The 25137-nt window shown below is 42.7% G+C and overlaps 1 protein-coding gene across 4 annotated transcripts in view; it reads right to left on the reverse strand.

The window, feature by feature from the left end:
• Positions 1-13395: 13395 nt before the first annotated feature.
• Positions 13396-25137, reverse strand: part of UNC13B (unc-13 homolog B) — a 191954-nt gene continuing 180212 nt past the window's right edge. For 2 of the 4 annotated variants that reach the window (XM_090132343.1, XM_090132341.1), the window contains 6 exons: positions 24457-24537; positions 23927-24074; positions 21102-21158; positions 18537-18629; positions 17402-17561; positions 13396-15887 (listed from right to left, as the gene is read on the reverse strand). In XM_090132343.1, coding sequence (XP_089988469.1) covers positions 15602-15887; positions 17402-17561; positions 18537-18629; positions 21102-21158; positions 23927-24074; positions 24457-24537 — 825 coding nt within the window. In that variant the 3' untranslated portion in view covers positions 13396-15601. The remainder of the gene's footprint in view (positions 15888-17401; positions 17562-18536; positions 18630-21101; positions 21159-23926; positions 24075-24456; positions 24538-25137) is intronic. The other 2 variants (XM_090132344.1, XM_090132342.1) reach the window with 1 other exon arrangement.

Consider the following 25137-nt stretch of genomic DNA (forward strand, 5'->3'; position numbering starts at 1 on the left):
TGTTTGAGAATGATGCAATATTTAAGGTGGAAAGAAAGAAAGAAAGACATTCTGCTGCCTAATGGGAAATGGCTTTGCAAGGATGGCATACGTGATTGATTCTTCCTTTAATCACTCCCAGCTCTTCCCCCAAGATTTCCTGGAGAGGAATCCTTTCAAAAGTTGTTGTTCCCTTCATAAGCTATAAGTACCAGGGAGCATTTCCTTTCTCCCCCATCTTCTACCTACCTCCAGGTTCCAGACCACAGGTGGGACTTCTCTTGTCCTTTGTGAATTCAGAGTCTGTTTTAACTGAGTACTGGGTCTCTCCATGCCCGCGTTCTGCTTTAGAAACATCTTTCTGTGTTGCAGCTTCCTCTGGTAGGTGCAATGTGTTGGATGTGGAAACAGATGGATCACAGAGGTTCATCCCTCCACCAGTTTGCACGCTGGTCATCCTGGAATATTAAAGTTCAGCGTCACATTGATGGATGAAGTGGAAGAAAATGAAGTTTTGCCCTCCATGGGACTAACCTATAAGGGGTTAAAACTGCCAGTTCCTGCTTATCTGGAGTCTGAACTTTGGGGATGGGGATCCATGATGTCAGCACCAAAAGCAGCTGAAGGACGGGGTCTGGTGGCAGCAGGATAGTCCTGTTTGGGCTGAAGGTTTGGGGAATAAGCTGATAACGCTTCAGCACAGAATCTTGAAGGCTGCAGTGCCCAGAGTGAGTCCTTCTGCTTCATTAACCATGAAATTAATATTAAAGTTAACACTCCTGAGTATCGTAATGAGAAGAACATGCTGAACACGTATGACTGTAGTATTCTCCACCCAAACAATGTTCAGCATCACCCCATGGAGAGAAACAGGTATGGTTCAGGATATCAGGGAAACTATCTTGGAGAAGAGAGTATCTTGAAGAGAAAGGAGGAGCAGAGAAAGGAAGAGAGATTAATGGAGAGAGACAGAAGGGGAGATGGGAAGCTGTGCTCCTCTTTCTCTTCCAGGACAGCAATGTCTTCTTGGTAAGTGCTGTGCTTTATCTGCTGGTGAAGAGCACACAGGATACACAGAGTTTTGCCAGCACTAGTGACATGCATTGATGCTATTGCTTGCTGGGGCATTTATCAATGCAAGCCCGATCTGTTCTGTCTGATGCTTCAATATATCTTATTTTTTCAATATTTGTGAAACTGTCCAGTGAAAGTTCTGAGGGGACTCGAAGGCAAAGTCAAAGCTGTGCTTTTTGTTGGAAGATGCTCCTGCAGATCTGAGCATGGACAAAACCACTCCAAATGGTGACTGGTACTAAAACACAGGTGCACCTATCAGCCATGTGATTTCACTCAACTTTTGGACAAGGCCAGCCCTAGTTCATTCCCTAGGACCTGCCATGCAGGTGCAAAGTTTATATAGATTATCAGTAACACAGTTCAATGTCTAAGAATGTATAATGCCTGAGTGTGAAGAGAAATAGCCAGCCTGAGTTAAGGGCACTTTAGTTCAGACCTGTGGGGTACAAATCTCCCTGCAAAGTGGTTATTATGTCACAGACCATCAGTGCAGTTTCATGACACATTGGCTTCAATGTGACAACCACCTTCAGAAACACCTGTATGACCCTCAGATTGAGAGGCGATTCAGGAAAAAAGAAATAAAAAAGAAAAAAAAAGTGTATTTGTTTGGAATTTGCCTCTCTCATTGCAACAGACATTAGAACAGTGGCAGCTCAATACAGTGACAACAGAGCTTTTCAACAGCAGAGGTCTAAATGTGGCTGCACGAAGGCTTGTGTTGGCACAGCCCATGGAGCAACGCACTGTGATGCCAAGGTCCAGGTTACAGTCAGTTGTATGCTGAAACCGTGGAGCAACATGGCAATCATATCATCAGAACAGTCTTCCTTGGGTGATGTGAGCCAAAGAGGGTGGTTGTTACAGAAATGTGGAAAGAACAGAACTCCTGCTGCTGAGTATTCTTGGCTATTTAGTGGGAACCCTATTTTGTGGAGTACATTTGCAATGAGGCAGCTCTTACTGGTCTTCAGAGACACGATTCAGTTCTCTGGAAGGAGATCCCCTGTATGTTCGAGACAGCTACACAAACTCACTGGCAGAATTCAAGGTTCTTGCTGAGAGATGTGCCAGAAAATGCTTCCTGACGTTTAATGCCAGACACTGTAATGAGGATGTAAACAGCCCTTCACTCCGAAACATATGAAGGAGTAGCACAGGAACCCAGAGAGGGACAGCTCTATAGAAGTGCAGCTCTTGTTCTTGATTGGGATTCAGTCAGGCCTCTCCATCTCGGTTTGTTCTAAGGGATGTTGGATCCTTCTTGCACAGACTCCCTGATGCTTTCACCCCGATCAAAAATAAAAATAAGACATGCAAATCCAGAACGGGTGTCACAGTCCGCATCTAAAAGCAGCACATGGCCATGTATCACTGCAGCCCACTGCTGTCACGGGAGCTGCTGACCCACGTTTCATTTTTCACTTTTGCAATGGTGTCATTGTCACCTTACAGTGAATTTCGGGAAGATTTATGCACCTCCTTTCCTATGGCTGTTGCAAAAAGTCTCGGTTTCCCATCAGTTAGAATACCAAAGAGAAGACCTTCAAAGAGACAATTTCTGAGCCTTCTGGAATGTTTCAGTTAATGCTCAGCACTGAGATAGAAACCTTTCAGTGCTCTGAACTATCTTATTAGCTGTACAAGGTAAAGAGCACTACAAGAAAAGAGCATTAAAAGGCAGGAGAGAGGTCTTTATAAAATACCAGCCAGAGGACAGTAACTGAATAAAATCTATTCTCAGTAAGGTGATAGATCCTTAGATAGGCATAAATGGTGTGTCCACAGCTCATGTTGCTAGAGGAGTGCTGGGGCAAGCTGTACAGTCACAATCAGCTCCACTTTTTCTGTGACTGAAGCCACCATCATTACAGGAGTGGTACTTAGCATCTTTAGCACAATCCATAATTTGCATCGTTCACGTTCGAACTTAGGACAGGATGATAAATCAGACTTTCACCCCAAGCACCCTACTCTGTGTGAGCAATGAAGCCATAACCGTTGAGTACACAGAAAATCCTACAGCTGGAAACATTTAAAGCAGTATTACGACTGCTGGCATATCTCTGTCTAGCACCGTCCATCCTGCATTAGTCAGAGCTTTAAAATGTTACATAACATTCTTAATGAGCACAGCATGTTAATTACAATAAGGCTCTTTAAGAGCAACATAGTGCATAAATTCTTATCCCCCAAAATGTGCCACTCTGGCATCGAGCTGGAGGTGGGAGCACAGAGGTAAGACACACGCACGGAACTGGCTTCCCATCATGAAGGGGTTTTGATCTTGACATTACAATGTGACAAGGCCATAATCAGAGATAACAATATCCATTCTGCAGAAAAGAAATATTTCCCCATTTCCCTACATGTTTTCTTTGTCCCTGAGTGGTTCCTTGTGTGACAGGGACTGGAGATGTGGAGAGATGCAACCTCAAAGCTGCTGTGAAGACTCCTGCAATAAGTCCTGGCCACCAAAATCAAAATTGGTTGAGCTCTGCAGAACCATCATGCTTCCTGTTCTCTCCCACCTCCTCTCAAGAAAAGATGAAGGCTTGATTTAACAGGTGCCCTACTTACCTACAGCTTTGATCTCTTGCAACTCTGTGTTAATAGAAGCTGGGAGTGATTTCTGAGGGAGCCTCAGAGTGTGTGTATTCACAGCCTGGAGAGTTGCTCTGCTTTCTGGGAGGGCTGGCTTTATGAGACTTAACCTTAACCAGTGGGTGTGCCCATGGTGAAGCCAGGGCTCTCCTGCAGCCCCATGGACCATGGTAAAGCATGCACACAGTAATTGAGGAGTTGGATCTCCCCACCAAACCCACCCCCATATAACTGCAGTACCCAGTTTGCAAAGGTTGCACTTGTACCTGGAGGCATTTCCAAATCCCCAGGCATAGACCATGGCTGCACACCAGCTCCTACCCTGCTGGGTCTTGGCCTCTCAGGTAATCTCACTCAACCCCAAGTCATGGGTGTCATGCCCATGACTTCTTACCACAAAATCATAGCATGACTTGGGTTAGGAGGGACAGGCTCATCAGGTCATCGGCTTCTAATCTCCTCTTCTGAGAGGAAACCTGAGTAAGTGCTGTTTGTCCATTCTCCAGATGTCTGTGTGTCACAGAGTCAAAGAATCATTAAGGCTGGAAGGAAAACTGAGATCAACTATTCCCATTGTCCAACCTGTATCCATCTAGACCAAGACATGGACTGGGCAACTGGAGGAAAATGGGGTCTTCATGCTGGAACAGGACACCCAGGAACAACTGAAACTGCCACATTAGCAGAGCTGTGCTGCCAGTCATGTCTAGTGATTGATTTAATGACTGACAATCAACACTGGGGTATGTGCCATGCTGGTACAACCAATGCCACCACTGCATTCACAAAGAGACATGAAAGTCTGATGGTCTTGCTGCAAGAAAACTAACTAAAGTTTGAATCATTATCAAACCTTCATGCTATTTCATGGAAAAAGTAGTATGATCTTCCATTCAGTTTGAGGTGTTTTACATTAAAAATCTCTCTAAATTATTTCTGCATTGGAACTCGCTAGAATTCAGTACTGGTAGTACTTTCTGGCACAGCTCTGCAACTCACCATCAGATGTCCTCAAGCAGAAAAAGGACTGAAGGTCTTTTCCCAGTTGATCATTTCTCCTGATTTTTGTCATCTGTCATGAGCCTTTGTTCCAAGTTCTCCATAAAGAACTCTTTGTGCTGCATGTGAGCAATGCTTGTGCCAGACCTCTCTCTGAACTAAAATAATATGATCAACCTGGCACAGAGAACTCTGTGGCTGGCTGGACTGGCACTGGGCCAGCGGAGCTGCACTTGCAGGATCTCATCCCTGTATTTCTGCACCATTACAGTATCACTCTAAACCGGTGACCTTGTAATGATCTTAAGTTGCATGAGGGGAGGGTCAGGTTGGATATCAGGAAAAATCTCTTCTGCAGAAGAATGATGAGGCATTGGCACAGGCTGCCAAGAAATGTGGAGATGTGGTATTGAGGGACGTAGTTAGTGGGCATGGTTAGGGTTGGACTAGATGATCTTATAGGTCTTTTCCAACCTTAATGATCCCATGATTCTGTGATTTTAGGTAGGACCCATGACAGAGGCAAGAATTTACTTATACAAGCGGTGAAGAACGCGGACCATGACTCAGGCAGGTTGGTGTAGCAAGCACATGGGAAATCTGCTTCTGCTGCTGTGCTGTGGATGAAAGGATTGCTCCCACACTGTTCAACAAGAAAATTATTTTGTCCTCACTAAATGCCTTACGCCAGAATTTTACAGCATTTAGTTCTGCAAAATGGTCCATTATATGGTTGCTTAACTCCTACCCCATGCAAATGACACATGTGAGGGGATACAGAACTGTGTGGGGATTCCAGAGACCTCTGTATCTGGCTTAGAAGATAACTGAAAGCCACACAGTCCTCTAGAACTCTTTCTGCTGCAGAGGTAAACTGTCTTCTTGATTGTTCTCGAATGAGATGCTGAATTTTCTTCATTATTTGCAAAGTTAGCAACAAGGAAAGAAATTCCTGAAGATCTGCGGGTCTTATTTATAGTAGGTGAAAATATGTATATTACTAGGACTCAGATTCTGTAAAACTACACTCAGATCAGAAAATGTGGCTGAGTGCAGAACAGAGGGTGGCAAGGACCCATTAGCTGGCAAAAATATCTGTCCTCAGAGAGCTGACCTTTCCTGCTTACTTATCAGAAGCAGGTAACAGGATTAACTGGGAAAAGACTACTTTCAATGAAGAAGAGTGGCATGAGAAGGAGATGCTAGAGGATGGTGGAAAGCTATTTAAAGCTGGCTGGAAATTCTGCAGTGCCATCAGTCAGCATGAAAATACTTCTTGATCCCCAAATCTATTAGCCACTGTGGTCTGAGCACTTACGGAAGATAAAGCGAACAGTTCTGTAAGAAAAGGGAAACTTTGTGTTACTCAGTGCTTATGGAGGTGGACTTTTAATTGCTGATCAATCTCTGGTGCTTCACAGGAAAGGTGGGAGAAGGAAACAGATACACTTTGTTTTACATCTCAGCAGCTGTTCAGTGGGTTGGAGAGGGGGAATACTGCCTGATTCTTCCAGGAGATGTTTGAAACACTGAAGAATAGGAATTGGTAATGGTTTGTAACCTGACATTTCTTCCTTATGTGGTTTTGGACCTAGTTCCAAGCTGGACCCATGTGGACAATATAGTGAAACCTCTCAGGCTTTCCTGCTGTGAATGCCTGGCCTGCTGCCACGAGTCAGTAATCAACAAGAACCAGAGACCAGGAGCCTCAAACCAACCAAACTGAGATCAGAAAGCAAAGCACATCCAAACTGGTAACCACCACAGTAAAACATCAATGGTTGATCTTCATTTCTTAGTGCTTCAGCGGAAAGAAAATGGATAAATTCCTTGGGGTGGTGACAGTCAAATCTCTTATTAAGTTCAACACTGAGTTAACTGGGTGATGCACCACGGTCTGTGCGAGGCAGTAGATGAAACTGAATGACCTACTGGCTCTTCTCTGGCACTAATGTTATGGATGTTAGCATTTTGCAGTCCTTATTGCTTTGGTGAGGTACAGGAAAAGTTGTAACAATCTGCAGTGACTTGGGATGATAAACTGGAGAGAACTGGTGGGCTCCTCTGCACTGAAGGAGATGGCTTTTCGTGGCTCCAGAGAACTACTTTTTAAAGACTTTCTTGTGACACTTTCCACTGAATCATGCTTTTCTGTCAGTCTTTTAGAACCACATTGCATGACTCAGGCAAGACCTACGTAACGTACAGAATTGTCTGCAGTATTGGTTTACTGATTAGCTCACTCATTACACTGGAAGAATAGTGTTTTACTGCACAGACATGAGCTGCTACTGGTTTGGGCATGGCACCAGGCACTAGAGATGGAACAAGTAATGTCAAGGAGAAAAACATGTTTCTTTCTCTCCCACCACCCCATCCCACTTCATACAGAGAACATGGGATGTCCTTTCAGTATCTAAACGGAGGTTACAAGAATGAAGGGGACAGACATTTTAAGAGAGTCCATTGTGAAAGGACAAGGTGAAATGGTTCCAAACTAAAAGAGGGGAGATTCAGACTGGATATAAGTCAGTCAGAGTGATAAAGCACTGAACTGGTTGCCTAGAAGGGTGCTGGATTCCCTGTCCATGTGAAGTTCATCACTCTCCATCTCATCTGCTGTTATTTTCGGTGGAAAAAGGCATTTGCCAGCTTCCATACATCTGTGAAATTTGAGGGTGGTTTATTGCCTCTTGAGGTGTCTTTTTATTGTGAAAGGAGATGGATTGAGGAGGTGGTTGCTGAGAACCATAACACCAATTATCAGGTGACTTTTGGGAATCACAGATTCACACAATCACAGAATTGTAGGGGTTGGAAGGGACCTCCAGAGATCATCAAGTGCAACCCCAATCTGGCTTACGAGTGTGGAAATTGGTGCTTCTGCTGACACAGCATCACCAAAACATAGAAGCAGGATGTGACTCGTGAGCTTGATAGTGGAAGGGCATTTGGTACATCATTCTGAGAAAGAAGATTTCTCATTTTTCAGGACTGCTTCCAGAGGGGGAAAAAAAACCTCACCATCTACAAATCTGTAAAGCAAAACTTCCTCCAGCAGAGGTTTCACTTTCATTTCATATATAACTTGTTCTTTTGGAGGATGGATTTCATGGCATGCAGACACCAACCAGGCACCCGACGCCTCTACACTAAGATCATTCCATGAGCGGTGGAGGGGTTTTGTTAATTTGGATTCGGGCTGAACAAACCAGATGTTCTCCAGCTGGTTTTCCTCACTCCAGTTTCTAGGCTGGACGACAAGCTCCCCCTGCAGAAGAACACACAGCACTATATGTAAACATGGTGCTTTGGAGGAATTGCACCGAGCAGCTTCTGCTGCTGTTGTACAGTAGTTCTGCATCTAGCACTTGTGGTGGTTTCAGAATTCCCTGCTACTTTTGCTTCGAGGAAAAAAGAGATAAGGAACAAAAGGGAAAGAAATGCCCATACTGGGGATGGAGGATTCATTGTTTTTGTGTTTTCAATTATTTTTTTTTTCTTCAGAATTGAACAATAAACTTTCCTGAAACACAGAAAGAAAGACTTTGTTTCTCTAGACTCTTTCCTCCTGCACACACAAGGGAATACGCCACTGCTGCTGCCAAGTTCTGAGAAAACCTCAGTCACTACTGTGTAGGTTTATTGCATCCGTGATGGTCATCCTCAGAACTTCCTCCTGGGATGAAATAGAGGACCTGACCTGGGCTTGGGTTCAGCAGGCGCATGAAATAATTCCAAATAAGGATCTGCAGCCCAACAAATTCCCCAAGAGGATAAAGTGACCACGTTAAGCAGTGACTTAGAGCAGCTCTTGGACTTCATCACCTCTTGCAACAATCTGCACCTCCAGCTATGACTAGGAGAGAGCCAAATCTTAGCAAATATTTTTGCTTCTGAGGATGCAGACAGACAAAGCTTACTCTCCTAGGATTGCTGAACACTGGTGGATAACAAAATGAAGATGGGAATGTGCATCTCAGGAAAAAGATGTACAGTGAGTGCTATGTTTATAAGTTCACATCACTCAAAAGGTTGGTCTCAGGGTTGATATTCCAACAGTTGGAAATCTTTTTGGCTGACAGTTGTCATTACAGAGAGCTAGCAGATAAGCTATTGGTGGAGAGCTGGTATCCATAATGGCATTAGCATTAGATGTGGCAACTGACAGGTTTTGTCACCACATCATCACAAGGACGATAAAAGGAGGCGTTATTCTGGGTTTGCTCCCAATAAGCAATGAGAACACTAAAAAGAGAAACTCTTAGAAGGACGATAGCTCAGAGAATAATAATTTACAGTTCAAATTCACTAGTTAATAAGGCTCTGTATGGCTTTGATTCCTGAAACAAAACCAAACAAAAATCATATATTGAAAATAATGCGGAGATAAATAAGAACTGTTAAATTTAATCTGAACTAATCTTGCCAAGGGAGCAGAGAAAATATAAAGGTTCTTTGAGGCACAGAGATTGAAACAACAGGGGGAGGAAGAGCTGCTAAGTGCTTTTTCATGGCAGAATTTGAAGGCAGTGCTTTGGTCTCAAAGCAAAATCTTTATGGGGCTGTTTGCGAGGAGAGCTGCAGGCTGCTAGCATCCCAAGTGAGATGAGAATCACTGAACAAAGGCTTTGTCTCCCAGTATTCCGAGTCTTGCCTGATATTCCTTGAAATTTCAATGTGTTTACATTATTTATCACATCATCTTGCACTGTACCAAAATAACAAATGTCATGCTTCCAGGCTGCTGCGAGTCATCTGTAGGCTGCCAGAAGCAAACATTCTTCCTTCCCAACGCCAAACTGCTCTAATTTTTCTTCTTTCTTCATTGCATTCTGCAGTGCACAGTGATAAGAAATCAGCTCAAGCATCTCATGATCTTTTGTGTGCACTGACAGGCAGGGTGGCAGCTGTGGGCTTTGTGGCACTGTGGGATGTGGTCAGTGAACATGGTGGGTTGATGGTTGGATTAGATGATCTTCACAGTCTCTCCAACAGCAATGGTTCTGTGACTTTCTCAGCTCAGATGACAGATGTCACTGGGATCTGGGACTGGAGAAGCACTGCTCCCCTGCCTGCATTTATAACCCTATTTGACCTGGTCACATTTAGGAGTGAGAAACTTGCTAAGGAGGTTGTGGTGCTGCAGTTCTGTCTCGCTCTCTTCCTGTGGTATGCCTTGCTTCTTGATAATTTGAGGTTGCGGGAGGGTTCCTCAAACCTTGGGTGGTGTCCTGGCCCAGGGGGAGCAAAGCGGATGGTCCTGGGGTTTCCTCTGAACCTCAAGGCTGTTTCATGGCGTTTCTAAGCTGAGGGACAAAGGATCCCTGTTGTCCCTTCTGTCATATGCTTTTTGTCCAGAAGGGGAAGGTCGAGAACAGTCAGATGAAAAAAAAAAAAAATCCCACAAAGGAACTTCACTGCAGAAAGGACTGCCCATCAGAAAGAAACTGCGTGAGACTGAGCAAGGAAGGAGAAATGGCATGATGGTAACTAAAAGCCCAAGTGGGCTCAAACCCCTCTGTTTCCCAAGGATGGATCACTTCCAAGCCAATCTTCTGAGAACGCTAACGCGGACCTGGAAGTTTGTCAGCTCTGGGTTCTTTGCACTGGCAAAGGTGGAGGTTCTAGGACTGGAATAACAGCAGGCAAAGTGGGGAAGTGCATCTCAGTGGGGAAGCAGTCCAAGTGACTTCCAGTATCTTAATTAATCTGAACAAGTGTGCAGTGCTTTATGAAAAAATCTTGAGGAGAAGAATAAAAACAGCAGGATGGGAAATGAGACAAAAGGCAGCGTGGGTTTGACAAAGGTAGAATACACAGGTCTGACTTGACCTTTTCTCTGGAAAATGATTTCCTAGCTGTAACATGACAAAGATGTGCATTTCTGTGAGCTGCTTTCATTGATCCTGCGATGTCTTGGGATCTTCTTTGCAGGACTAACAGGGAAGCTGGAGGCATCTTGGGGTGGTGAAAGAACTCTTGGGCTGATATCAAGAAATTGGACTGAGCAGTGTGAGAAGGCCATGAGTTCTGAGTTCTTAAAGCTTGGGAAAAAAGTGATGCAAGAAAGGTTGCACAACAAAGCAGACACCGAGAACTACATACGCATGACTGGAGCAGAAACTTTGCCATCTCTGCTAAACTGGACAAAAGCACCAGAAGCTAGGGAAGTGCAAATAAATCATGCAAAACCACGTTGTGGTGCAAGAACAAGTACTTCTAGCTTGGCCATAAATCACAAAGACAGCCTCTGAGAAGCTATCTAAGTAACAGAGGACTGAGGTTCTGAAAGAATCCTCCAGCTGCAGATAAATCCTTGTCCATATTTCTGATTTGAAAGAGGATCTTATGGGATTACCCCACAACCACCAGGGAGGGTTCAGACCCACAGTGGATGTTCAGTAAAGCATCAGAGAATATTACCAACCTCAATGGCTGTATTGCTCATGTTCACAGGTCTCACATGTATGGAACCACACAGGGCCAACGCCTAGAGTTTTCTCTAGAAAGGAGGAAATGAGAGTGTAAGGGCAGAAAAGGAAATCCCACAAGCAGTCTGCCTTCCTTCAGTGCCACTACATCACCTCCTCCCTTTCTGCTGCTACCCAGAAACTGAGTCCTGTGCCCAAAATGCCCACTGCCTTCTCGGTATGTCTGAGTCTCTCCCCAGAACTCCCATTCCCCTGCCCGCCTTCTTGTCTTCATCCATCAACTTGGTAATCTCTTCCAGGAAGACTGATAATGCGCCCTCCCAACCTCTGCCTCCAGATCTCTGCACTCATATCACTACCCCAGAAACACAATACCCTTCCCCACAAGGCCATTCCATCACCATCATGTGCTCACAGGCATGAACCAAGCCCTTTGGGTCCTCCTCTGTTACACCTACAGCTATTTTTATGACAGTGTGTGTCACAGCCCTGAGCTGGCTGGAGCTTTAGAAAGGAATTTCCCAAAGATCAGAAAACCTGCTAAATTCAAAAGCCAGCCTTGCTTTCTTTCCATCCATGGAAAATGATCTCATCTTTTCAAATAAAGGTTAGGAAAAAAAAAAAAAAGGATTGTTAACAGTTCTCTGCCATCCACCGAAACTCTGCATGGTGGCTTCTTTCTTTCTCTGCTTTCTGAAACTCTGCATTCTGAATGCTGGATGGTGCTCTGGTACTCATAGCTCAGAAAAAATACACATAAATGGAAAAAGTTTAAAGAAGGGCAGCAAAGGTTATCAGAAGTTTGGTATAACTGAGTAAACTGGGACACTGCAGCCCCAAAAGGCACTGATGAGCAGAGGGGAATGATAGATGTCAGCAGTAAGGGTGGCTGCTACGGATGGATAGGACCAACACTGTAGCATCTTTTTTACAAGAACGGACAACATCAGATGAAATTAGTTGGAAACACTTCCAAAACTAAGTAGGTCTTCATACATAACCTCACGAATCCACGGAACTCCTGTTCAGGCACGAGAGAGCTGGGGACAGGAGAAGGATAGTTCAGGACTTTTTACCTTGTTCTTACTCCTCTCTGGCCAGCTGCTTGTAACCACTCTAGGAGACAACGATTTCTGCAAGATGGACTTTTGGTCTGAAATCAAACTGCTCCTCCCACGGATGCAGCAGAAAGATGTAGGGTCAGCACAATCAGACCACTGGCAGAACACACCCACGTGCATTCAGCATCCAGCTCATCTCCCACTTCTCCCTTTTAAAGTCAGTGTTGCAACACTTCAGACTCTTCCTGAAGTTCTGTGGCAACTTAGCACTGCTGGGTCACCTTTGCCACAATATTTTTATCCCAGCCAATAATTTGTATATAAACATACTATTTAATTCATATACATATGTACAAAATACTATGTAAATACAATAACTTATGTATTTTCCATACGTTATAAATCATGTGTTTATCAATATACTTACTGTGTATGTATAGTTTTTACACACACAGTGTATATCCAACTGCCATTTTGAGGACTGTGCAGAAACAAGAGTGAAGAGAGACGTGTGTACAACAACCTCTTGCGACCACCAGTATGAGAGGAAGTCCAAATGCAAATGTGAATACTTTTTCTGGCAGGAAAGAAAATTTGAAAGTGTAAAGAATGGATGTGAACCCAAGACATGATGCCAGATGGGCCACTTTAGATAAATATATTACGAAGCAACAGTTACAAAAACTGATGATATGATCTAAAAGTTTACAAATTTGGTTTGCAGGACAAGCACCAAGCTGGTGGATAAGCAATATACAGAGTCTGGGATTACCAGCTTTGCTAACAGCCAAAGTTCCTCCCTGTCAAGACCTTTTCTCCATGGATACAGATTGCAATTTTCCTTTGAAAAGCTCTTCATGGGTTTCTTGCCACTGCAGTGCTTGCTGAAGCAATGACCATTGAACATACCAGTGAGTCAAAAACTCGTGTCCATCTCACTGCACTGAAGTGGGGCACAGAATCTGTGCTTCAAACAACAATTTAGGTGACATGCCATCAAACTCAACTTCCTCCATAATGAAGCTAGAAATAGAAACACAACAGCCAGCCTGGCCGTTAGGTAGCTGAGTTACTTGCAGTCATGTTGCCAAGCATGTCACATAAGGAAAAAGCTGCATCCCAAAACACAAAAACCGAGGCCTGCATCGTTATGAAATACAAACTTCCAAGTTATTTAAGCTTTTCTGCTTGAAATTGGCAGCGTCCCCAAAAAAGGAGGAGAGGGTGTAATTTACTTGACAACAAGAAGGTTTATTCTTTCATCTCATCAACATCATCTACATAGCATTAATGCTCATCAGACTGAAAGCTGTCAATTCATTTTGGTATACAATTACTCTTCTTCATGTGTTGTTGGTAAGGAACCCTACTGCCTGCCCGAGGCTTCCATTTAGCACCACCAGGAGGCAATACCTGAATACAAAGGAAACTTAAAGGCAAGATAGGCAAACAAAAGAAGTACGTTATTCTCTATGTTTTTTCTGTCCTAGTGCTCTATCAGAAGCCAAGAACTCTGAAAAAAGACATCAAAGACAGAGGTACTCTACCACAGAGTAAGAGGGAATTACCTGACTCACACACTGTGCTGGGCATCTACAGAACTAAGGAAAAGCCTACGTACTACATGAGAGTAATTTGCAAAGTTGCAGTAGCGATTCTAACCTACATGATTTGGCAAGTCCAATCACAGTTATACTTCAACAGACAACTCCAGATGCTGCTAAAAGAGTTTATTAAAGACTGAACTAACAGTTCTCGTAACAATGGCACGTACAATAATTCAGAGTTGTGACAAAAAGCATGAAGTTTAGGAGAGCACTACTGTAGTACACCACAGACACGAACGAAGCAGATGTGCAGTCTCAACTCTACAAGCAAGCCCAGTGGTCATATCATACAGCTGTACACGTGTCAGACAATATAGAAAAGAAAATACAAAAAAAAAAAAGTCATTCAACAGCCAGTCCTTGAGTTTATTGACAGTATTACAGTACTTTATGGACAAGGACTGGCTTGTTCCAGCTGCACCTTCCACAGTACGAGGGCAGCTGGAAATAGCAAATATCCCCTTAGTGAAGAAAAAATAAAAAAAAACCATACCTCGTTACAATCGTTACTCCAGAGCTTCCTGTTCACAAAATTTCAAATTCTGACATCCCCGTAATTATTTTGCTCAGGACACTGTTTTATTTTGCAAGAAAACAAAACTAGTATGGTTTTTCAAGATAGTGCAAAAATATTTTCAACGGTATCATTAAATCACAGATTAATGATGATCAACATGGATCAACCACGGCATGGCCAGCAGCAGCTTCAAGATCAGAACCAAACGGACCTGCTGCCCCTCCACCTGCACTTAAAGGAGTGAGTGCATGCAGAGGGGAGAGGTGTAGTTCTTTTCCAAGCCATTATTCTGGGTTCACAAGGAGGAATAGCCTCCAGGGTTAACAAAATGCTACAGAAAACTTGCAAGTATTTAATTATAAAAAAGAAACAAAACAAAACAAAAAAACCAGAACCAAACAAATAAAACCAGGGCAAGCCCCTGAAAAAAGAATATTGAAATGGAAAAAGTAAGTAGTAGCCGTATTATTTGTCATGGCTGCAATGTTCCCTTCCTTACAGGGTTGGTCATGGTAGTCAAAGTGTGACTCGTGGAGCTCAGCAGCTTACAGCACCCAGATGGTGATGCAGGATTCCCAGCAGCACACAGGGATTTTATATTCTCTACAACACATCATCTAGTTACAATGGCAGGGCAGCTGCAGCTTGCTCCTAGTGTGTTGCCTTTGCAGTTTTTGGCTATGAAATCTTAGGCCCTCTGCACTTGTGCCATTGGTCATGTTCATGCTCAAAGCAGCACATCCTTAGCTGCACACTCAATTGGGGTATATCTCCATAGCAATTTGCAACTTCTTTTTTTAAGCAGACATTGAGGTGTCTGCATAACACACGAAACACTAGTGCAGTCTGTGCAGGAACACCCTTTGGCAGCTCCACAGTACATGAATCCAATGAGATAACTGCGTTTTGCCAAACCCCCAAATCATTCTTCTCCCAATTTCCATACAGTTAGTTTGTTTCATAGTGTGATTATGTAGAACCTTTTTAATGCCTGCCAGTTTCAGAGGATAAAATCACAGTGCTGCATATCAACAAAACCAGCATACCCAGCTTGCAATATAAAATAATTTATATACACAAAGCAGAATTTGCATCTTAAATAGGAAGAGATTGTCTTGTTCTCTACAGTGTCTTACCCAGCTACTAAAAAATAAATAATTCATATCAGATTGATGGATTTGTTTCCTCTACAGCACATGTGCGCTATCGGAGCTGACAAAGATAACATGAAAAAACCTTTTGTAATTAATAAAAGAGAATTGTTGAACACTTGCACATATTGGCACAAGGCAGAAGAGAAAAGGAAAGATCACACAGCTCAGCTCAGGTGCCTTCCTCAGTGGAACGGGACTCAGATTTTAACTTCACAAATTCTTTTGCAACCTCATCATTGGTTCTTTGGGAAAGAATCCTCAGGACTGTAAGTCCAGTCTCATCCATGTGAATCCTGCGTCCAAGAGGGCACCAGCAAGCACAGCTTCCTTTGTCTGCTATGTCTCTGAGCTGCATCACCGCTATGCCCAGCACCCGATCCTCCCGAGCAAAGCAGTAGTCCTTCACACAGACTTGGAGCTCATAGGCATCGGGGCCGTCCTCGTTCCCCAGTATGCTGAAAAACACACGAGATTACTTATCAGAACATATCAATTCCTCTTTAAAAAGTCATTTTAAAGACATGTCAGAGGCTGGGTGAAGTGCCAGATGTGTCATAAAAAATTCCTTTCTACAGAATCATAGAATCACTGGAGTTGGGAGGGACCATTAAAGCTCATCTGGCCCAACTTCCCTGAAGTGAACAGAGACACCACAGCTCCATCAGGTGCTCAGAGCCCTTCCAGCCTGACCTTCATTGCCTCCAGGGATGGGGCATTCACCACCTCTCTGGGCAAACTGTTCCACTGCCACCATTCACTACTGGTTATTATAAAAAACTATTTTTTTTCCTGTTTAGAGAGGCAGGAGTACAGCATATGGTGTAAAAAAAATATGCATATTTTTGCTGTTTCATGGTTGATAAAGACAACGTTGCTATTTGGAAAGAAAAAAAAGAAACAATTCTTTTCAAGTTGCCTTTGTGTGTGTGTGTGTGCGTGTGTTAAACTGCAAAATGAAAAGAATGGAGAACGTAATAGACACACTAATAGATTTTCAACTAAGACAACTGTAAACATTTCTGCTCCTGCTAAGGGTTGTTTCATTCCAGTAATTAATATTTTAATTAGATGAAGTCTTTGTTAATGATGCAGAACCTTCCATTAAAGCATCAGCTAATGAACATACATTCCAAACCTTTCTGACGTTTCTAAAGCTAAAAGAAAAAGAAAAAAGGCACAAAATTTTCTTCACTTAGAGGAAGTTTGCCTTTCTCCATATCGAATAAAATCATACAGCCTGTCCATCTCTCCTGGGAAGTTTACAGTCTTTTGCTGGTCATCGCTTCTCTCGTTCACAGAATCCCAGAATGGTTTAGGATAGGATGGAAGGAACCTCTGGAGGTCAGCTGGTCCAGTCCCTGCTCATGCGGAGCAACTAAGACTTATTTTTACTGCACAGCTGGGTGCAGACCAGTCTGTAGCTCCTCTGGTTGAGCCTTCCAGGAAGGGAGACAGCTTTGTAATAATGAAAGCCAAGTATGAAGAGATCAATACTCCATGTTGAGAAAGGCTGCAACTGCTAACAGATCCAAGGACTATAACCTTGGAAACAAGGATACACAAGTTCACAGACCACACCCCATAAGTCAAGTTGGGATAAAAACACTCATTAGGATCTAAAACCACATCCATAACGAACTTTTAGCCTCAATTCTTAACAACAAAACACACAAAGTTCATTAAAATGACAGAGCACAGCAAAATACATGGACAGGACACATAACACATTTCCAAAGGTAGCCAAAGGACACTACTGGTGAAGAATGATTACCAGCATCCCACCCACAGCAAAATCTCCCATCATCTAGCTTTTCCTGCCAAGACACCTGACACCGGGCCAAGCTGCTGGTTCAAGTACTGCTCTGGGCCCTGAGCAAGCTGTTTGTGGATGCTGGAAAAAAAAAAACACAATCTGTCCACTGCATCTAAACATGCCAAGCCAGATCCGCATGCTATTTTTCACACTTACAAGTGAAAGGTTTCATTGTATTTGGGAGCCCAGTTGTTGCTCTTTGACTTTGTTGTGAACTTCCTCTTCTTGTCACTCTGATGAGGCCCAATCATGGTAACTTCAACGAACGGACGGAACATGCCAGATGTCTGCCACTTCAGGTCGTTGGCTGCCACAACTGGAAAAGAGTCACAATCTGCTTTACAACGAATGCTCATTTATTCCAATTGCTAGCTTTCCACTCGGATCTCATTTCAATTCCTTGTCCAACCTACAACACATGAGCTACGTCTTTTTTTTTTTTTTTGTCCTGTTTGAATTCTGCCTAGGGAATCTGAAACTTCAGATTCAAGTTCAAGAAACTACTCAAAAAGCAGGCTCACATGCACACGTGGTCAGTGTCTAATTCTATATCAGCTGTGGAATGAGAAAAAACAGGGCATGTACGGGGCTGATATTGAAGTCTGTTGAAAATAAAACTACAGGTAAGACAAACAAAGCATGTGAGCTGTGGGTGGTTTCAGAACTCACCATTGTTAGCTCTTTAATTCCCATTCTCTCACAAGAAGCATAGAAAATATCTGTGAACTGCACTGTGGTATAGATTTACCCAGGAGAAGAGAGGGCTGGAGATCTGTTTATATATATCTTTAGAGGAAATTAAAGTAGTTAAATATGCTGCACTCAAGGAAAGGAGACGGAGGAAGAGGAAGCCTGAGATGAATCACTGCTTCGGTTATTTTCAGAGCAGCTCTTCTGGGATCAATTTGGTCATCAGGATGGAGGAGAGCACAGGCCCTGACCTCTTACTGGTTCTGCAGTTTCTCAGTTTACACTGAGTAGTTTCACACCATCACTCTGTCTTGCTGCTCTGTTCTCTGCAGCACATGCTAAACTGTGGGGCCTGCGAGAGCCACCATCTGATTTGCTTATTTCACGTATTGTCACCAACAAACAACAGGACTCTACACTGCCACGTCACTTCCTGGACTGGACAAGATCAATTACTGTGACCCTGCTTGCTCATGATATGAAACAGAAAAACAATTTTGGATCCACATCACATGAGTCCGCACAGAAATATGATGACTTCCAACTGGAAGTTTGCCGTGATACAGACAGAGCCCAAGAAGTAAAGCATATCTGCCCCTACCTTTCACTGTGACCTTGTGTTCCCCAGTTCCTGGATGGGTATACAGGTCGATCTGTATGGACACTTCACCCACAGGGTCATCCACACCAGAGGCTGTTGGAAGAAAATTGGCACGCATGTGCCATGCACACACAGATTATTGTTTATTGGTACTCATCTTCGCCCCAGCAGACAATAGTGTTCTCACATCCTCCATAGCCAGTTTTTTCAGTCAGCATTGATAGTAAAATGTCAATGCAAACTAACAGGCTTGCATGCCCAACAAGCATAAACACTAACTTTTTTTGCACTCCACAGTAAGAATCACACCCTATAAAGAATTTTAAAATAAATTAAGCCATCTAAAATGTGACAATGAGCCCTCTTAGAGAACAAGAATATTTTTCAGAAGTTCCTGACATATACATGCAAGGCATTCCAGTGGTGGGCAGCAGCATTCCCATCAGAATTAAGGACGAGGATTAAAAAAACAAGTAAAAAAAAACCAAAAAAGCACAACAGAACAGAACACATAAGGCAATTTAGGGAAAAAAAAAAGACAAAGATGTTAACGATTAGCACTGAGCCATAATGCAGTCTCACCCTCCAAGGCTTCCATGCAGTACAGCAGATAAATGCTGTTACCCTGACTGCCCCCACCTGCTTCCCTTCAGTGGGTAATGAGAATCCCTTAAGTGCTTTACACCAAAGAGGATGAGAAAGAAGCATTCAACTTGCACATTCATTTCCCTACATCTATCAGGCAGGCAGAAAACAAGAAGTATTTTCATGGAGGAAAACATAACATGTTCCAACTGCAGGGGAACATCACATGAACCTTGCAATTCTTGTATTACGATGTTTTCAACATATTCACTTTTAATTATAATAATCAAGCAATATGGGGAAACAACATTTATCTGGTAGGGAAGCTGAGATGTCATGTAAATTACAGAAAAAGACTGCTTTGCAGAAGGAAAATTAAGTTCTTTGATCAGATAGGGAGATTGATCTTCCTGTCTCTTTGATAAGTGTCTGATGAGCTTGACAATTAGCAATGCAGTTGTAAAAGGGATACCTACAGGGTAATTGGATACCTAAGAAGAGCACTATTAGTTTGTTAGTTTTGAGACTAAGATGCATTACAAAGTGGAGAAAAAAAAAAAAAAAAAAAAAAAAAGGTGTGTCTGATTGAAATTCAAGACAAGAATCTTGAAGGATGTCATTAAACAAACATTTTGATTAGATGGATCTAACATGTCAACTTCTACAAAAACAGTCTGCAGGCAGCAAAAGCTCTCCTTTCAAAAACAGGAGGTTGAGAGCTCATCTGTGCAGTTCTCTGAAGAGAATTACTTGGCACAGAACCACTGGCAGTGAAAGTCACGTTCATATTCAAGTGAAAGTATCTGCACGCACAAACATAACACTACCTCAAATTATTCTCTTAGGGGTAGATTCTCACTCCTCACCTGAGTACAACAGACAGCCTTTAGGCTGTAACAGCTGTACTTCATCCTGAGCACAGTGTTTTATCCCCGCCCGGGAGGGGATGTGTTTCTGTATGTAAGCGCAGAGCTTTAAAAATGGTGGGACCAACCACTGTCTGACCCTATCACAGTGCCTATCTGTGCCTATCACAGTCAGTGTTTTCTATGGGAACAGACACAATTGCCAAAATTATGTAACAACTTTATCGGGCTAAATAATTCTGATAAACACACAGGTCTTCATTCAACTGATCTTTAGAGTCATTAGTGGGTTGTGAATGAGATGCTGATGCTTCTGAGGAATCACAACAGAATCACCCCTTTATCCTTGAGGGAAACAAAATTTAGATTGCTCTGTGCTTTTTTTCTGCCTTCACTCCCATATTTTCATAACAAAACCCGCTTCTATTAACTGATAAGTTCATAGAGACCAAATACTACTTAAGAAATATCCACAGGCAGATAGTGTAAATATTCTGCTCACATACAGCTGTGTAGATATACGTGCTTGCATATTTAGTGGCAAGCAGATTTAAATCTTAGCTCACTGATGTTGTGATACTGGAAGGTGAAACTGCAGAACTGAGCTCGTGCAATGTGACTTTGGACAGCAGAAAGTAAACTAGGAGATGAAAAACAAAAAGACTTAATTTAGGGGTCTCCTGAGGACGCAGTCTTTATCTACCCCCTTCAAGCCACATGTTTCAAGCTTGGCCACAGTTCTGAGTGAATATCAGACATAACCATGTATTACCACCCCTGCACACCACAAGCATGCAAGTCCAAGACTCGAAATAGCAACACACAGCCATGATAAAAGGTAGAGAAACACATTTGCATCATCTTTCAAAATGCAGTCCATTTTAAAGACAATTTCACATCCCATCAACAAGTCTCAGGCTCAGGTTCTCAGGCAAGGTACAAACTTCTACACCGCGCAACCCGTGGCTCTGTGGGATGCAAGCATTCTGTGACAGTTCATTTCTACAGAGAGCTACTAGGAATGGGTCTCTGGAAAAGGTTCTGAGCAAGATGGCTTCAAAAGCAAGGCAGTTGGCTAATGTTGTTATGGTAACAACATTAGTCTGGAACATACCCTTATCAGGAAGAACGTCCTCATTAGCCGTAAACCTAATACCTTTCCCATCATGCACTGAGACATGAATTCAAAAGGCAAGAAGCAAGCAGGATAAAGAGAGAAGAGTGTGAATTATAATCCAATTAGTCGCTTCACTTAAACAAATGCAAGACAAACATTCTAGCTCCTAACAAACAAAACATTCTCTTAGATCTTCTGTACCAACACAGGCTTTGAGGAGCAAGCCTGTCTGCGAGTAAGGGACTGTCTGGGTAAAAACAATAGAATTTGTATGGCAAAACTGAACCACAAGCTCTGATCCATCTCTGCAGAACAAAGCATTGTGCCACAGACTGTGGCACAGTAAGAAAAGGAGAGCAATAGATAACTCACAAACTGCTAGGTGTAACTACTGAGCAGTGAAGCATTTAAGTAGCAACAAAGCATGTAAGTAGCTTTGCATGCAGCCGTTTCTACCCTGAGGCTTGTGACATGCTTGGCTTAAGGGAAAACATCATCCAGAGAGAGATCCACACAGCAGATATCAGCTGTAAATACCAGTGCTGTCCTTCTGTCTCTCCAATGCATATGTGATCTCCAAACTATTCTACCTACTGTGATCACCCAGAAGCATGTACAAGTAATATCCTGCTCTAACCTCAGTCCCCGGAGAAAGTCATGCCTTTCTCAGCATCATCACAGATGCCACAAATACCAAGTTGTATAGCTCCAATCTTCTATTCTCTAAACAGAGCCTCACACTCCCAAGCCTGCTGATATAAACGATGATGATTTGGACCAGCTCAGTGGTTCACCACACCCAATAGCTGCCTCCCAAAGTGATTCAGACAAGCCTCAAACAAATGTCACCAGGCAGCAATGTGAGAGAACGTGTAACCTTGTAACACACGCATCTTGTACACCAAAACCAGAGCTAAATTCTTTCCAAGCTTTCACACACTCTTTGGTGGAAACTCTACACTCCTACTGCTCTTAGATTATTTCCAATTCCCTTTGTGTATCTGCTGTACACTTAACCTTACTGGAATTTTATAGTCAAATCATTCACTGAATTAAATTTCTTCCTTATATATCTTTAAAGTTTCCACTGTCCAGCTTCAACATCATCTTTTTCTGACTTTAAACACTTCTGACTCTAGCATGAAGTGCAGAACAGCAGTGCTGCACACAACCTTAGACTGTGACTCATTGCAACATCGTAACACTATCTAATTAAAACACTAGTTTCAGTTCGTGGTTCAGATATGTAATGGGAAGTGTTTGCCACAGAGGAGCAATGATTGAAAATGTACTGGGCACATAAGTTCCTAGTTAAAAAGTGTTTTGTGTAACTCTAGTGGGAGCAGGCAGTTCCCCGAGTCCCGCGGTGATGCAGCAGTGTTTGACCTGCCTGGCCACTGGATGTCATCCTTGCTCTGCTAGGATGCACATACAGGACCATTCTCTCAAATGCAGGTACTGACTACCTACATTTGAATTAACTTCTGATGCTTAATGAAGAATACTTCAACTTAAACAATCATATATTTGTGCTGCTGAAGGGAAGGATGATTTAGAATCATAGAATATCCTGAGTTGGAAGGGACTCTTAAAGATCACTGAGTCCAACTGCTGGCTCTACATAGGACCATCCAAAACTGATACTCAACTACTTTTCACTTTAAAATAAACTTTTTTTTTTTTTTTTTTTTTTTTTTCCCTTTGCTTAAAAAATGCACAGAGGAATGCCAGTACCAGGCAATTTCATTTACACACCAGAGAAGTGTGTGTCAGGTAGGCAGTCATTCTGCCTTAGTGTGATGATTTGCTGGCAGTGTTGGTATGGTCTGTGGGGTCATCGGCTCTTTTAGGCTTGAGAGAGTTAAAGTACATGCTAGGCCAGGCAAAAATATGGCAAAATATATCTTCTGTGGAGCTTTATGATTATTGCTGCTGAGATATAGTAGCCCAATGCCACAGCTTCTATCTAAGAAGCCTAAAAACTTAAGAACATCAGTTTCAGTTTTGACCTAACCTGTAATAGCATCTGTCCTCTATTTCTGAGTATAAGAAGATTCATAGTCAACCAGTGAAGGTGCATGACTATGGATTAAATTATTCTACTCAACAATCTGAAGATGCTTCTTTGAAAGCAATGAAAGATGGAGGCAATTAGCTATGTACCACTTCTGAATCAGTAAAGTAGCAGCACTGCTCTGCATTCACAGAAAGCAACCAGAGAACTCCAGTGACCCATTCCAGCAGCCTACTAGCACTTGTGGTGACTCGTCATCATCTAGTTAACACATACCCTGTAGTAGCTGCAGACAAGACAGTGCTGTTGTTACTCCTAAAGGGACTCTTTGCACAGCAGCATGGTGCTCCGTGATTCACCACATTCTGTCAATCAGCATTAGTCAGAACGACATGGGCTGCTGGCATCTGGCCTGTGACACAGGCACCCAGTAGCTACTGTGGTGATGCCTTGCTGGAATGGTCTCTCACACCACTGTAAGTCTCAGTACAGTATCTTTGCATTTCACTTCCCCAAATTATCCACCCACATGAATTCAAGAAACGTGACTGCTATATGAGAACTGCAGAAAATAGACCACAAACCCCCTCAGGACGTATGTTTCACATATCCTCTGTTCTCTCAAAATGTAAATGTTGTGCAGGAAATAACTCATTTTCCCTCCTTCCACATTTCAAAAGCTCTGAACTGTCACATTTCCAGAAAAGTTACTGCCAAAAGCACTCTACAAACTGGCAATACAAGACTGAGCAATTACAAACTGGGCAGATCACTCGATTCAACTTTGCCAACAGCATAAAAGTCTCACCCTGAGCTGTCTGTGTCTGGACAAAAGTTTTGATGAGAGTATCTGTGGTCTGAGTGTAGAGAGAGAGAGCGTATCGAAGTGACTGCAGGTCGGGACTCTTCTCCAAGAAGGTTTTCTTCAGTCCATTCCCACCAGCATGGAAATATTGCTAGAAGTAAAAATAAATATATAAGGGAAAAATACTGAGGAAGAATTGTAAAAGGCAACAGGTATTTATGCACTATGGATTGGAAAGAGCTGAAAAATTCACAAAACACTTCTGTACTGGGATCTCAGCTCTTGCTGATAGCAACTGCTCATGGCTTTCCTATTGCAAAACGCTTAAATTTAAATACACCCTCTCTCCCAGCATGTACCCATCACATGACTCTATTTGGGCTTACCCAAATGTGGCAGTAGCACTCATGGCTTAATGGCTGAACAGCAGCAACAGACTCCTGCTATCTCCTAACTGGAACAGGCACTCCCCTCCCAAATGGGACTGTAGATGAAGCAAGGGAACGACATAGACAGAAATGGAAATCACTTACTTTGATAGTATCCAATGCTAGATCCAAAACAGCACATTGCTTGGGAGTGAGGCTCCTGGTTTCTTCTCTCACCATATGATCCTGCAAACAATCATTGTATTTGATATTAGTATGTCATCAGATGCTACAGGAAGAGAATCTCATCTCTCTCTCAGATTCATGCTGTGACTATGTGGCCTCAGTATTAGCTCAGCCATTTAAGGAACACTTAATGGAGTGTCTCAGAATCTTTTATTACAGCTTTACTTGAAAATAAGCACAATTCCTCTCTTGAAGGCAGAGAAGAGAGAAAATACATAAGTAACGATTTGACAATCAGTTTGTCTCTAAAGAAAAAACCAAACAGTAGTCTTCTTGTTACCAGTCATTTCAGAGCATCCACAACAAAGACCTTAAAATGCAAGTAATGCAAGTAATTCTGGGAACCAGATCCAGGGAAAAGTTGTTAGATGTTGATAGGTGCTCATATCACTCTTGTACAGGAATAAAAACAAACAAGCAATGTGTTCTAGAAAGCACCTCTACTAATGGAAGAAGTTGTTCTCATTAACAAAGCCCACCATCACTAATAGCAGAGACAAATCCCTTTGGGAAGGGATGTCCTTTGCTGCAGTGGGAGCATATTCCTCTTAGGCTCTTACCTGACTGTCTGTCATATTTTGGCATTTCATTAAGCTCATT

Source organism: Phasianus colchicus, chromosome Z, assembly GCF_987193195.1.
Source record: "Phasianus colchicus chromosome Z, bPhaCol1.hap1.1, whole genome shotgun sequence".
NCBI classification, from domain to species: Eukaryota; Metazoa; Chordata; class Aves; order Galliformes; family Phasianidae; genus Phasianus; species Phasianus colchicus.